The 14862-nt window shown below is 52.3% G+C and overlaps 1 protein-coding gene across 3 annotated transcripts in view; it reads right to left on the bottom strand.

Moving 5' to 3' along the window:
* The window catches only part of LOC122390312 (rho GTPase-activating protein 20-like), a 186139-nt gene that overhangs the window by 99328 nt on the left and 71949 nt on the right, over positions 1–14862 (bottom strand). The window contains exon 1 of one of the 3 annotated variants that reach the window (XM_043383094.1): positions 4879–5474. The exons of the other annotated variants lie outside the window; for them this stretch is intronic. Within the exon in view, the coding sequence (XP_043239029.1) occupies positions 4879–5235 (357 nt within the window). The 5' untranslated portion in view covers positions 5236–5474. Of the gene's footprint in view, positions 1–4878; positions 5475–14862 lie in introns of those variants that run through there. 3 annotated transcript variants of the gene reach the window in all.

Below are 14862 nucleotides of genomic sequence, written 5' to 3'. Positions count from 1 at the left end.
AACCAACTCCGAGATTCTGTGGTCCAAACCACCAGCAGGGTGGGCTTCTATATGTAAAACGTCGGCCCACACATGCAGACGTATAGATCGGGCTAAGCCTGATGTAGAGAAGTCCGGGTTGCAATTCACGGTTACATGCCAGCGATAACATCCAGAGAAATTCATGTCCATTATTTATGTAACCGGGTATGGTTGGCGACAAACAGCTAAATGCCAATCTCAGCTTCGGGTCATTTCCAATTCAAACTGGTGTGATCAACTATGTCTAAGCAGGTTGGGACTAGACGTACGCCATTTTATGCAAATGCGAGCAGACCGACTGAAAGTGTTCCACGAGACTTGGCGTTTAGATGCACAAGCAAACGAGCGTTGTATCAACATTTCATGTGCACATATAGATTCATGTGTAACTGAGAAAGTTAAACGCCCATATATCTGCCACATAAATGACACGGCGGTTTCATGATCGTTTGTACTTGTAGCGTTCCAGGGAACTCGAAAACTGTTCTTGTATTGTGAAGCCAGGGTCACTGACCTGACCTGAGTTACAGACGTTCTTTTAAAATAAATACCTTCTTCAAACATCGCTGTCGCATGTCCATAAATCAGGAATGGAATTAGACAAAGGCATTTTCGAGCGGTTCAAGGCTGAATGTTTGCTCCTGGAAGAAGCTAACAGCGCTGTCAAGGTCTACTAACAAAACGCAAAAGAACAGCTTTACATTGTTGGTCACGCTAATGACAATAAATATATACGGCTAATAAATGGATCCAATTCCTTGAAATACACGATAAGAACGACTTATTCGCCGCTATACATAACAAACGATCAATTGTAATACAAATGCAGACTTTTCAAGGACAGAGGAACATTTCATTTTCATTCCGGTGTTCACTGCAAGCTGAAGTGATGCATGTTTTCGGAATATTCAAAAGAGACCAGGGAAATTAGGGAAGATAAAAGGGGCAGACATGGTTTGACGTTCGTATATGTCTAATGGACAACATTTCAAATCTAATATCTGATCAGTTCAATGTTCATCTTCGTCCAGAAACGATACTGGGAATTTCTGCAATTACATTAACAGTACCAGAGTTGCCCATGCCATATTGTTCAGTCACTGACATCAAATAGCCTCCCATACTCCATCAGCAGCGTAAAGAATGAGCTGAAATTCCCACGAGCCGAGCCACCTGGCTGGGACAAGACGCTTCAATTTTCATATCTGCATACACCATCAATAACATCTCGTGACTTTGTCCACCGGCATGCACGACACCTGAGAACATTCAGTATCCGCCGAGTTGCGGGCAGCTGACAGGCTGTTCCATCCCTACCAGTCAGGCTGCTCCAGGCTGCTTCTTCTCCTTCAGAAACACTATTCCAGCGACAATCTCTCTGCAGACAGGTGACTACAGCCGCTGCTGCACCAGCAGCGACCTAACAACGGCAGAGGGGCGGAGACGGCGGCCGGCCGCGGGCCAAACCACCACGTAAACGCCCAACAACGCCCGACAACAGCACGGTAAACGCCCGACGCCAGCACGGCAACAGCGTCGTGCTCCCGTCCGGTGCCGTTCGGTGACCGCCGGTCGTGAGCGATGGTATCGGCGTGTCGTGCGCCATGTATCCGTGACCGGGACCGTGTCGGACCGGCCGCCGCCGGCCACCGGAGACCGGCGAACGGGTGGACGGGTGAGACGAAAGGGAGGATGGATGGACGAACGGGTGGACGGGGGATGAGAGGACAGACGAAGACTGGGTGGAAAGATAAATAAATGTGTCGAAAATTAGATGTGCATAAGTGGCACTTTTTACCGTCCCACTTCAAATTGGGGTTATAGTCTTTACGCTGACGCCTGCGTGTGGGATTAAGATCGGTTATTTATGCAAACCCGAACGGCATGCAAACTTTGGCTAGTCTGGGGCGTGTGAATTACGTCTATCTTACCTTGAAAAGGCCCATGTTACGCATTGAGCAATATGAGTTTGCTCAATGCAAACTCATTGCTAGTTACATAATTATCTAATGCTAGCGTTGTTACATAAGCTGATCATTCAGTGGTAAAATCTAATACGCACCCTTGGAAGGGAGTCATTACCTTTTTTTCATGTAACATTACAGAAACCTAAAATTCCCTACATTCGATCTGTGACGCATGTGCAAGTACATGGTCTATCCTTTTATGTTAACCACTCAACATCAAAAGCGGCGTTTCAAGTTTCGACCATTCTATCTGAGCCACACAGCTATTACGGCCGGTAAGGCCCAGCCTCGCCGACACAAAGGGCGGCTTCCCAGCACATGGCACGGCCGAGTAGTGAAAGTTGGGCCGGGCCGATCTCGGGCCAGTGAAGCGTGCCGATCGTTGGGCGGTCGTCTACCAGAGATAACCCCTCACGGTATTTACTACATCTCACGCCGACCGTCTGCTGCGGGTGCGCTGTTACTTCGCCACCCGTGGCCGTGTCTCACTTGCAGTCCGTCTGTCCGCTGGTCTGATCGTCTATGACATATCTACAGTACAATCTACATTCTACAATCTACATATCAGCCGTCTACCGTCCTTGTGGACGTTGGTTGATCGGTCACCGTCCGTCTATTTATCTATCCTTCTGTCGTTCCAGCTGCATGTCCAGCTACCTGTCCGCCTTCGTATGTTTCCTCGTGCAGTGACCACACGTTATGATCCAGAGACATGGAAATGACAAAATACAAAATACAAAATGTCAGTTTCCGAGCATCGAATACCGAGAACCAGAACACCACGGCAAGCTCCAACATTGGGTATCTCCAGTCGGATGAAGTACTGACATTCGGCGACGGCACTTCTAGTCCCATCCCCTGAATGCCCTCCAGCCAGCTCCTCCCTCCGCCCGCGGCTCCTCTGTTCAAATCGGCTCACTCCCCCGGCTCCCATCTACAGCGGCTCCTCTGTCCAGCTCCGTTCGACCGCCCTGGGACCGGCCTCCAGTCCCTATGATTGACGTGTCGGCCCGCGGCCGTCCCCGCGCGGAATGCCTCCGCCGACAGCTCCGCCCGCCATTCCGCATCGCCGCCGTAACACGCACCCGCGAGAGAGCACTTGGAGCACCCGGGAGCACGCGGGCGAGCCGCACATCCGGGCCGGTGCGCCGCACTCGTTTCAGGGCGGCAGTAATCGCCGCGCACTGCCGGCGGCGGTGCCCACAGGGCTGCGTTCAACGAGCGCTGCTCAGCACCCGCGGTAACGGCCTGTTTTGTACAGCGCGCGAGGCTCGTCAGTGACGGCGATTAGAAGGTGAACCGGGGATGGTCAGGTGCGCCCCGGGCGCCGCGAGAGGCAGGCACCGGGCGCCCCCAGGCGCAGTACGAGTGGAGAGAGGGCGCCCGGATGACCCCTGGGCAGTCCTGGAGCGACTGGAGCCGTAGTAGAGTAGGGAGATGTTAGCGGAGTGGGATAATCATCCCGCGAGTGGGGTTACTCGACGCACAATGACGTGGAGCGGCCCGGCCCGCTTTGACAGCGCCAGTACGGTGATAAGTGGGCACGCACGGAATGGCCTGTTTACCATGCGGGTTGTGGTATTTGGAACGATGGAGTTCAAAGCCCAGATGTGTCAATCATCTCAACGAGGCTAAGTACTGTAGCCAGTAAGTACTGTAACACAACAACACATATCAGGAAGTTCACTTAGCTGCGACAAAACAAACTATTTCGAAATTGGAACGTCTTATCAACTGGTCGGATCCCCGGCGATCGAAGCTACGCAGCACCATCAACGCTCAATCATTAGCCGTTCCTCTTCATCATCCAGAAGCAAACCAGGTCCTGTCCAGTATTTAGGGTCCAGACTCTCCAATGCCATGGAATCCCGACTCTCCACGTGTTAAGTTCCAGTACCGCGTGCCGCCTCCGTTCCGTGCCGACCGTTCGTCCAGGAAGGGACGGCAGCTGCCGGCTCACGGCCGTCGGGTCAGCCATGTGGCCTCCACTCGTCCTTCACAGGGAGTAGTAGCAGCTGGTCCGGTGGTAGGCAGTCCGCTCCAGGCTATCCGTGGAACATACCTAGGACAGCACGGTGTACACCGGCGCCAAGCGCCGCCGACCTACGGCTCCCCGAACCGCCCCACCCACAATGGGCGATTCAAAGAAGGGTCGGGGTCATGTCAATAATCGCCGAAGAGGCCCGAAAAGAGCCACCACGGCGACCGCATACGGCCCAGCAGCTGCCGCGGCACCTTGGAGCCTAAATCAGTTCCGAGAAGACGAGCCACATGCCGAGCCCGACTACCACGAAAAGCCCAAAAGACTTTTCCTGTAGCAAGACTTTCCTTTTCGGCGGGAAAATGGCACTGACTGGTCCCTAATGAGCGACCTGGGCACGGAGCGCTGTCACGCAACTTTGTGTACTCCTTCATTGAAGCAGGAATATGCCCTGATTGTGACAGAGAGCGTTCCTCACACTAATGCCATCCATTAACCTATATATCCGGCACCAGCCATGGAGTGCAGACATGCACGGCTCAGGGTCGCACGAAACGCGGGATAATTACTTGTTCTACAGAGCCCTAGCTCTCCTGTTATCAGCACAGTCATAAGTCGGGCTTGGAAGTAACCTTCGGCTGCATGCAACGGTGAAGATGAATTTCCAGTTCCCCCACACACCAACGTGGTCAGCTCACGTATCTACATAGACGGGTGTGATGAGCTGAGTTCCAGTCCCAACAGAGAGAACTGTCCCTCGTATACTCGTATGTAGGCGGATTCACAAGCTTCGCAGACAGGGGCGGCTCTCGCTGTTTGGGTGAGTTCCCAGTCCCCACATACAGCGCTGGCGATATGGGTGAGTTTGAGGCTGACGAGTGAAGAGGAGCTCTGCGCACACTGCGTTACCTGGTTGTGTCCGGCGGCGCGTCCCACGGTGACACTCTGCTGCTCCCGGCGGTCTCTGCGGTCCGTCGCCGCCCCCTTGGGCCGGCCAGAAGCCTGGCCCGTCACCCCATCGTAGAAGCTGTCCAGATAGATTCGGCGCTCGGGCGCGCTGCCCTTGCGCCGCTGCTGGTGAGCCGGCGTGAAGTCGCACTCGGGGTCCGACTGGACCTCCCGAAACTCCTCGAGGCGTTGTTTCAGCCGGGCCGGCGCCCGACGGAAAAGGAACCGGCGCCGCGGCTTTGGCGACGAGTTCGGACTGTTCACTGGGCTGGCCACCGGGCTGAGCGACTGCAGCTTCTGCTTCAGACTGCCGAACATGACGGCAATGGTCCGGGTGCTGTCCGCGGTGCACCGCCTACACTGCCATTGCCCACGCAACGGCCGATCGGTCTCACTGTGCAGAGTCCACAGTCACTCCAGTCAGCCGAGCTACGTGAGAACAACAGTCACTCTGTCACTGCAATCACCGGGTCACAGGTAAACACAAGCTCGCCGCGTGGGTATGTGTATCGTCGACGTTTCGCCCACCGACACGGAGCCCGTCGCGCGTCAAACGAAAACTGGTGCGGCGACTTCAATGCCCTCCCGCAAACACCGGCCGGCCGGCGCTCAGTGCAGCGGACGTCAGCCGGCCGGATTCAGTGCAGACCTAGCGCGGCGGCCGGGCTGGATGGAGCATTTTATCAGGTGAGGCCTGTGTTTAATCAGTTTGTTGGCCCAGCAGATGGCCGGCCCGGTTCCCTGGCCTCCCCAATGTCGGAGAACTGGTGCGACCGGCATATGAGAAGGCCGATACTATCAAAAGGTTAAGTGCCAGCCCGTAAGTCAAGGTAAACGTTGTTGCATATAAAGGTGCATCTTGAATCCTCGGAACAAACAAAAAAAAAAAAAATGTGTGGGGTGCAGGTGCATGGAAACTGCGGAAGATAGCCATGGCCGTAGGTAGGATATTGTGCGTTTATTAACAAGAAGTAATCAGTTAAAAATAAATTTCCAACCTGTGTGATGCTTTCCGATGCACAACAAAAAAGGTAATCACGACAGTTACCACCAAGACAAACGTTTCAGTGTAAGTTTCTACTAATTCAGAATGTTATCAGTATTAAGTTACGAACGCGTCAGTATAAGTTTCTACTCAGCAATGCAAACTACAATGCGGTTCTTTTATCATAACATCTCCTAAATTGTCAGCACTTAGATATTGGAATGTGATTTAATCATCATATGAATATTCTGAATAAGGCTAAATTGATTTCATTACCAGTTATAATAACGTTTATAAGACCTAATGCCATAACAGGTGACTGGTTTCCGAGAAAAACACAACAGAAACTAGACACGGGAAGCAATAAGAAGCCAATCCATTGAATGGATGTTGACGAAAAAGCGACGGCAGAGCCCGATAGGGACGGTAGGTAATAGACCTTCACCTCCGACCACCCACCATCGTATACGAACACCGACACAGGCGGCAGACGACCGTCGTGACCCGTAATCAAAGATCATCGGCGACCTTGGGTCGTTCACGGCATCGGCCCCGTCCGCGCCGGTCGCCTTCTGAGGCGCCACTCGTAATTGAAAGCAACGCCCACCGTCCAATCACAGGATATTAATGACGTCAGAAGACCAAAACCGTTGATTATGCGTAGCTACACGTATTTGTTGGAAGGGCTCGATACGGAAACACGCAGTTTTCTTTGCGTAGGAGGCAGGGACAAGGTATGTGTGGGAGGCGCGCGATGCGTGGTTATCTCAGCTCTAATGCGTGAAGCGGATCCCATAATGGCAGCGGACCGTTCCATGATAACTATACCTATTGGTATGGTAATTTTGAAACCATATTTGGAGTATACATTGACATTACATCCGACTAGTTGACAAAAATCTGTAGGAATAAGCCCTAAAGAATGTGTTCTCTTTTCTAATGTAGCCTAACGCAAGCTGTGATGAAAACTGAAAAAAGTTTCGAGACCAAGAGCACTGAACCGACTGAACCCTGAGCTTTTCGAGAAAAAAGACAGTTAAAAACCGTTACATAATATTTAAAGTTCTCCCGCAGCGAAGAAGCAAAGGCAAAGAATTATCCGTCCAAACAGATTATGCGGGTATGGTCCAGTTTTGTAAGCATCCATGTCCCGCTGCGGATCTGCGGCTGGCAGCCACCTTCAGACGAAGGCATCCTGTTCGTGTCGGACCCTCAGACTCTGTATAAAATGGCCGGTGGAGCGTCGCGAAACACTGTCCAGACTGCATGCACGTGTGTAGGACGACGGGACGGCCACCGCACGCCATCGCCGACGCCGCGGCTGAGCAGTAAGCAGTCCGAACCGAACCGAATGACTTCTAGGAAAAACGGACAGCCCGTACCGTCCGTAATTAGGTTTAGGCGTTTATCGGCGGAAAAAAGTTAATATAGCAGAAGCGCGCTGATAATATTGAATGTTGATGACCAATGCATATGTGACATAGGTATATTCTCAATATGAAAGTCTTGGCGCTAGTAGGGCTAATTGCTAAAAGCGCAACTGTGTTAACTCACTACAAGATTTTTATCTTAAAAATTTGATCTGAATGACGCCAAATAGCTCGATCACTGATCTGCACGTTAACATGACAAATTAGACCAATTAAATGACGTCTATTGATCGCTATCAAAACTGAGTATGCAGCTCACGCTGGGTGTTCTCTAGCCAATCACTCAGACCGGCTGGTTAGCCGCTGCCCCCGCCCGGCGGACTACTGATCGGTCACGAGCGAACTACAAAGGTGCCGCTAACTTCAGTCACACAGACACTCGAACGGAGAGGCCATTCATCCGGCCAATCATTCACTCATTCATACTTCATCCTTGAGGGCCTTACTTCATTCATTCATTCATTCATTCATTCATTCATTCATTCATTCATTCATTCATTCATTCAATCATTCATTCATTCATTCATTCGTTCGTTCGTTCGTTCGTTCGTTCGTTCGTTCGTTCAACCTTTACAAAAGTATAAAAATGTCACTTCAGATTTCTGACGTTACAGTAGAATTGACAGCCTGTTATGGGATGCTCTACGAGAGCTTTGGTTTTCCCCATTTAACGCCACATTTGGCGGCTCTAAACCAGAAAATTCAAAGATTTTAATTTACGTCATCAAAAATTGATGACGTAATTTTTTTCAATGCTATTTGATGTAATGAGTGCACTGACAAATTTAGAGCCTCATCGGAAGTGATGCCCTAAATTTTTTTGGGCCATCATTATAATTTCTAACAATTTCTAACACTCTGACGAAACTCCATTTTAAAATCGATGGCAGCCTGCCACATGTCAAGTAAATCTTTGAAAACCTCTTTTAGCGCAACAAGATATGGCAGCATTGCCTTCATGCAAAGAACTTCCCTTGACTCGGCCGCAATTATTTGACTTTCTGCGCAGGCTCCTCTGGATGTTACGAATATACTATCCTTTGAATAAAAAGTTTAAATGACGTCATATGTACCATTGGCGCGGGAACCGGGGGGGGGGGCAGTGGGGGCAGCTTGCCCTCCCCCTAACTCTGGGGCCGTGGGGGCGGTGCCCCCACAACTTTGAGACGGAAAACCGCACTTTTTTGCAAATGTTTTCTTTTTTTGTTGAAAAAGCCAAGGATGAAAAATAAGTGGCCTAAAACCGGTGAGAAAACTAGATTTGGGGGTACCCCAGGTTGATCTCTATTATGGTGTGCCCCCCCCCCCCCCAGTCTGAAATTAGTTCCCGCGCCCCTGTATGTGACGTCATGTTGCATATCAGTGGATCGCGGAAAACCGCAGGGGATGTTCAACCCCCCTCCCACGTCCCCCAGCAGGACGCGGGTTAATGAAAAAGCGGACAGGATTCGGACGCGTCTGCCCCCGTGCCGCTACAAACCAAGGCCCTACAAAGTAATCGTGTCGCGGGGCTCCGTCCAGGAGCTTGGTTGTCATGGAAACGACGCTTTGAATAAAGTCCTTCATCGCCGTAAAGTTTTCTTTTGTGATGCCCTAAACGCAAAATTCAAAATCTCGTGGAGGTGTGGCCCTAAAAAATGCGGCCCTAAAGTTGTGGGGCTAAATTAAAACAGCTCGAGCGATGATAGTCTAAACTTCTAAAACGGGTATGTATGATCAGTAATGTAACAGCGTGTTGCATCTCCTTCAGACTATGTCCGAACTCCCCAGCCCGACACCCTCCAACCGAGCTGATTTGACGGGTCCAGTGCGGTGGGCCGGCCGGTCCCGCCGGAAACCGGGGGGCGTCCCGATGGTATCACGAGCCGGGACTGGTCCGACCGCCTTCCAACACCTCCGCCGGGCCGCCCCGCCGAGACGCGGCATGCAAAGGCAGCTGGGAGCCGCGGGAGGTCGCGCTTTGGCAGCGGCTGCCCACCACTCGGCAGGGCTCCGACGGTGGCCGCCCGACAGACCGACACCCTCCTCCCACAGTTCCCCGAGAGTCATCTCGCCACTCTCTGGTCATCTCACTGAGTCATTCAACTCGTGTGATGGTCACTGGGCGGCTCACTGGATGTAGACACGACTTCTGTAAAGTTCACTGACATCGTCATCCGCCTCAAGGTCGACAAAGCTAAATCTCGCTAACCATATCTGAAGACGTTATCGGCTATGGCGATAGAAAATAGCGTATCGCATAAAAATGCACTCATCCAACAAAGAACATTTTTCATAGAACACGGTACATGCTGAGAATGTAGCATTCCGAGGGAGATGGTTCATGTTTACTTATGAAAAATCCTGAAGAGCCCTGTTAGCATGACGAACTGACACAGCTGATTTGCGTGTTTACGGCATACGGCTGTGATTGTATTTTCAGTAATGGGAACACCTTATGGACTGGATAGTCTTGAACAGGGGGTGCTACGTGGTCGCAATGGATATTTTCGCGGGTGAAACAATTAAATAATGCCAATGTTTTATTTTTGGCATCCATTATCTCATTGCATGATGGCATGTTCCATTTGTTCAAGCCGGTAAGCACTTCACAAGTCGCCTGTAACAATCGGCCGCGCAATTTGCAGCAGTACCACATCATCGATCAATGCCAACCGGCACGCCTTTTTCTGACGCTGGCGACGCGCACCCGAGTCAAAAACGTCCACCGCGACCACGAGCGTATGTAGGAGGCCCCAGTGGCTGTACCCCCACCTGCTCACCTGTGTGCGTACAAACCGCCATCCATCCGTCATCCGTCACCACCCGTCATCCGTCATCACCGACACGTCATCCCGTCACCGCCAACAATGGAATAAAGACCGGCCGCGCCGCGATGGGCGCCACATTCCGCGGTGCGTCTAACAAGAAACACGCCCTAACGAGGCGCTGAGCGTACCGTCGCACTGGGCACTGCTGTCATGGACTGAGCGATCCCATGAGCGAAGACACACGGTGATGTGGAAGGCCCTGGGGCGGTGGCGGACAGGTAGCCCACGGTGTCATTACTCGACAGAGGTGAAACGGTCGTGAAACGCAGTTGATGTATGTGCGAAAACCTGCGAGACGTAATGCGGTGATATCAACGTCCAATGAGTGACAGGCGTTATCTCAAAGAACACGAAACTCTTTCTGTGCAGAGCATTTGGCGTAAGTGACGCTCGTTTGTGGGGAGACACCGGCCAGCCGCGTGGGAACTTCGACAACGACGGACAACGTAGAGCGACTTCGACTCGCGTGGAAACCAGTGCGTCTCACCGTACAGCCATCAGCTTGAGCCGCTTCCGACTACCGGAGAAATCGGCAGATTCTCGGTGCACCAGATTCGGCACCGATTACTGAAATGGCCCCGTGCGCGCCGGCGGCCAAACGCGTGCAATGTGATTGTCGTTTGAGCATCGTGCAGCTGGCGGTCCGTGAGAGGTTCTCAGGCGGTCTGCGGCCGGCCGGCGCGCGCCCTGCCTGGACCGTGTGCAGAACAATCACTGCGGTTGGAAAGTAGAGGCAGATGGGCCGTCGTCGCCGTGAGTCGGTTGATTTGACATGGGAACAGGCCCGGACACAGGCTGGCGACACGACAGCTGGCCACCCGCCGCGGAAGCGATCGGGCAGTGATGCCGCCCGATGATGGCGCTCACCGTCGGAAGTGGGTTCATCGGCACTGTGAAGACGCCGTTTGGACGCCACAGACGGAGTTGTAACAGCCGGGCCGACCTTTAAAGAGCGCTCGTTCGATCGAGCGATAGAACTGTAACGGTTCGTGAGCGGTTCATTCAGCCGCTGAGCTCGCCCGATATGGGTTAAGCTGATTAATACGATCTGGATAGATCAGGTGATAAGCATGCACCATAAATCGCTCATGAATCCGATTACAGTAAATTCTCGCTTCAATGTTCTCGTGGGTGGGTGGAAATGGAAGCTTGCCCACGAGAAAAACAATCCATATTCACCTGTGCAGGATATCAAAGGAGCGCCAACGATCAGCATGAACATTTCCCGTCATCCACACCATAAGCTCACCACCAAAAGAGCAGGCGCATCCACAATCACCACCTAACAGCCTGCCTCCATCGCATCTCTTCCCGCCCATTTCGAACTTCAACGGCCCGTGAGCCGCTGCATACACAATATCACGCGGCACTCCTCATTCCAACCGCCACTGGATGCAAACAGACGGCCCACCACACGGGTCTGGCGTCACTCCCGCATCCCTCAGCCACCACCGCAGCGGTTAGACACACATGTGGTGCCGTACCACGGCTGAGAGTCGAGCTCGGAGCTATACGACCTCAGCGGCCTATAGAGCAGCTCAGAGGGACATGGGTGACATGCGGGTGGCGTCCAGGACCGGGGCCTCCTGTAGAAGGCGCGTATTTACCATTTGTTAGGACTGCGGACAGCAGCCACCGACGGAGCCCAGGGACCGGTTTGAATTCGAATGGGAGAGATGGTGTGGGGACGAGAGGCGGCGGAGTGTTGGAGGCGGGTGGGATGAGGGTGGAAGAAGAGGAGTGGAGGGACGAAGGATGCACTTGGGTGGAGAGAGAGAGAGAGAGAGAGAGAGAGAGAGAGCCAGAGGGAGAGCCAGAGGGAGAGTGAATAAAGCAAAGATGAGTCATTAGCATGCCGCGAAGCCAGCTGATGTCAGCGGTGGCAAAAATAAGAATATCTAACGTATAAAAGTGCACACACACATAACCTTCCCTGGCCCTGGCCTCCACAATGTAAAACAAAGGCGAGCGCCGAGCACGCACACCGATTACCCAGTACCCCAGTTTGTGTCGAGGGTGTGCCCGGGGACGGGAATGCAGCGCAGTCGCATGCAAACAGTACTAGCACCGTTATGCAAAATGCATAACTACTTTCCGTTTCTTGTTTGTACTTTTTTCAGACGGCCAAGAATGGTAACCAGTACCTACAGATACGCTGATTAAACACGCATTCTTAGTCCACCATACCAAAGGGCACGGCGACTCATTCTTGAGAAAATAAGGCAAACTGCACCTACTAAGAATTAACGGAGTAGCAGGTGAGTACGTCCTTAGTGTACGGCTCATTTTAATAACATTATATGTTCGAGCCTACGTCACACATTCCGGTGGCGTATCAGCTGGTTGTACTGTGACGTCACATCCACAGACCTGGCCGTAGGACTGGCTGTAAACACTAAACTGTATAGTGTATGTTAACCGACTTCAGACCCGCCCACCAAACCCTTGTTGGTTCGACGGGAACAGTCGAGAACAACTGGATGGTTTGTTCGTCAGAGAACGTGCCAGTCGGTAGACTGCGGGATCAGCCGCCAGAGTGCTACCAAGTGTAGAGGATGAGCGAGATGAGAGCCGAAACAGCCTGGCATGGTTAGCAATTAGCACAACATTTAAATGGAATATACGGACCATGCAGGAGCTGACTTTTTGGAATTGCAAAATGAGACAGACGTGAATGCAGGTTAAGTACAAAAGTTTCGGTGGAACGGACAGATAAAGCTGCACTATACATGGACCCAATGCACATGCAATCAGACAGGAGTTGTGCAAAGAGTATTCGGTCACGCATGAAAGGTCAGACTGCTAGCTTCTGGCGGGTAGTCGTGCTCCACGCCGGAAACGCAGTACCTAAGTTCTCCTAAAGAGCAGTCGCCTTCATCGTGAAACTACACAGACCGGTTTAAAAGTAGGCGCCATTGTAATAAACACCATACAATCTGCGTCTCCGTGTCTAGAGGTGCAGCACCTCACGGCTCACACCATACGGGTGGAGCAGCGAGCCAACATCTGCCACTTCACACACTATATGGCTGTGCAGTAACTACAAGGTGTTGATGTTTCCCATTATCGCGAGTCTTCCCTCATTTATACGAGTCTGGCTGAGGCGGAAGGCGGTGGGGTTCCGCGTGTCTGTCGCCCGAATACAGAGTGTCAATTGGCGGCGGACGGGGCGCGTCACCCGGTCGTCTGTCGGTCACCGTGGTCCTGTGACCGGTCCGTCGTGCCACGGATCCAGCCAAGGACGACCGGCCGGCAGGACCGGCGGTCGCGGCCGGTCGCGGCCGGTCGCGGGCGGTCGCGTGCACGGCACACCTTCAACAGCGGAAACGACGCCCACAAAATCAGGCCTCATCATGACAGAAAACTACCTACACACTTACCAGAAAACTACCAGCAACACTGACATTCAGCAGATGCCAGAAAGGAGAACAAAAGGTATTTGAAATGTAAGCGGCTTTCAGAAAGACTTCGTTTAATCACTTCGATGGTTGCTGCTTGGAATGTTGATTGCATTGTTTTCGTTGATCTGATAACCACTAGACACCTTCAACTAACCGAGCAGGCGCCTGAAAACTATTAGTTTTGACGCCAGACAACCGAGTAATAACCATGCTACATGTCTTTGCTTCTAGCCTCCTTAACAATGCAACGACTCCGCCCACCACCCCAAGCTCAGGCCCAAGGTTTTCTCTCGACTCATGGCCACCTGCAACTCCTACCAGCCATCGTATCCAATTGTAAATACGTCCGGCCGACCCGAGACCCGCCCTCGGCCCACACTCAAACTACCGCATAGCCCGGTCAAATAGGTTAATGGGCGCGCTCGGGCCACTAGGATCCCGATTAGGCTGCCGGAGCGCCCAGTGCGTTGGCCAAGTTGGGCCGCCCGCCGCGGAGCTATCTGGCGCGGCGGCTGCGCCCTGGCCCGGCTCAGGTGCGCAGCCGCAGGCCGGGAGGTAATCACTATTTGCACTGCAGACTCGCGCTGGGCCGGCCTGCACGACTGCAGGCGCTACCTCGGGGGCTCTGCACTAGCCTCAGGCGCGCTGACACTAGCCTCAGACGCTCAACGTCAGCCTCCCGGCGCTATACATAGCAGTGCCAGGGCGTCTCGGCAGTCACAACGGCGCCTAGGTCGTGTTAGGATGTCCCAGCACTCCCAGCAGCCTCAACAACACGTGTCGGTAGGCATGCCCAAAGAGCTGGTGAATGCCAGGTGATAGCCAGTCAGAGCCAGTCGAGGCGTATAGGTACTCAGATTCCGAGACACCTGACCCACCGTTCTGGTCATTGGTTGGCCTGGGCTGCAGCCAGGCGCATAAGCAATAAGCATGATGCTTTATTAATCTCTAACACCATAGGCGTGGAAAACAATGCAACGAATCCGACATCTTCCTACATCTTCATATTCACAGATTGTCAATGATATAGAAATTTTCCTAGCTCACTTCAAGGTAGAATCCCCACTGATAACCTTATAGGGGAGAGCGGGGCAATGGCGGACGGTGGGTAATGCCGGCCACCCATCTCTAGTGAGTACTTTGTCCATCACTAATCAGCTGTTGTTGTTTACATTTCAGTTGAGCGCCATTCTAGCACGTGGTGCAAGTTTGTCACGGTAGCTCCATTATTTTCATTTTTATAGCGTTAAATGTGTTTTTCGTATCTGATTTTTAATTTTTGTTGCATCTATTTGCTGACTGTGAAATGTGTTAACGCA

The sequence above is a fragment of the Amphibalanus amphitrite genome, unplaced genomic scaffold (assembly GCF_019059575.1).
Source record: "Amphibalanus amphitrite isolate SeventyFive unplaced genomic scaffold, NRLGWU_Aamphi_draft 000391F_arrow, whole genome shotgun sequence".
NCBI classification, from domain to species: Eukaryota; Metazoa; Arthropoda; class Thecostraca; order Balanomorpha; family Balanidae; genus Amphibalanus; species Amphibalanus amphitrite.
The sequence above is the reverse complement of the archived record's forward strand: the minus strand, read 5'-3'. Positions and strand labels throughout refer to the sequence as shown.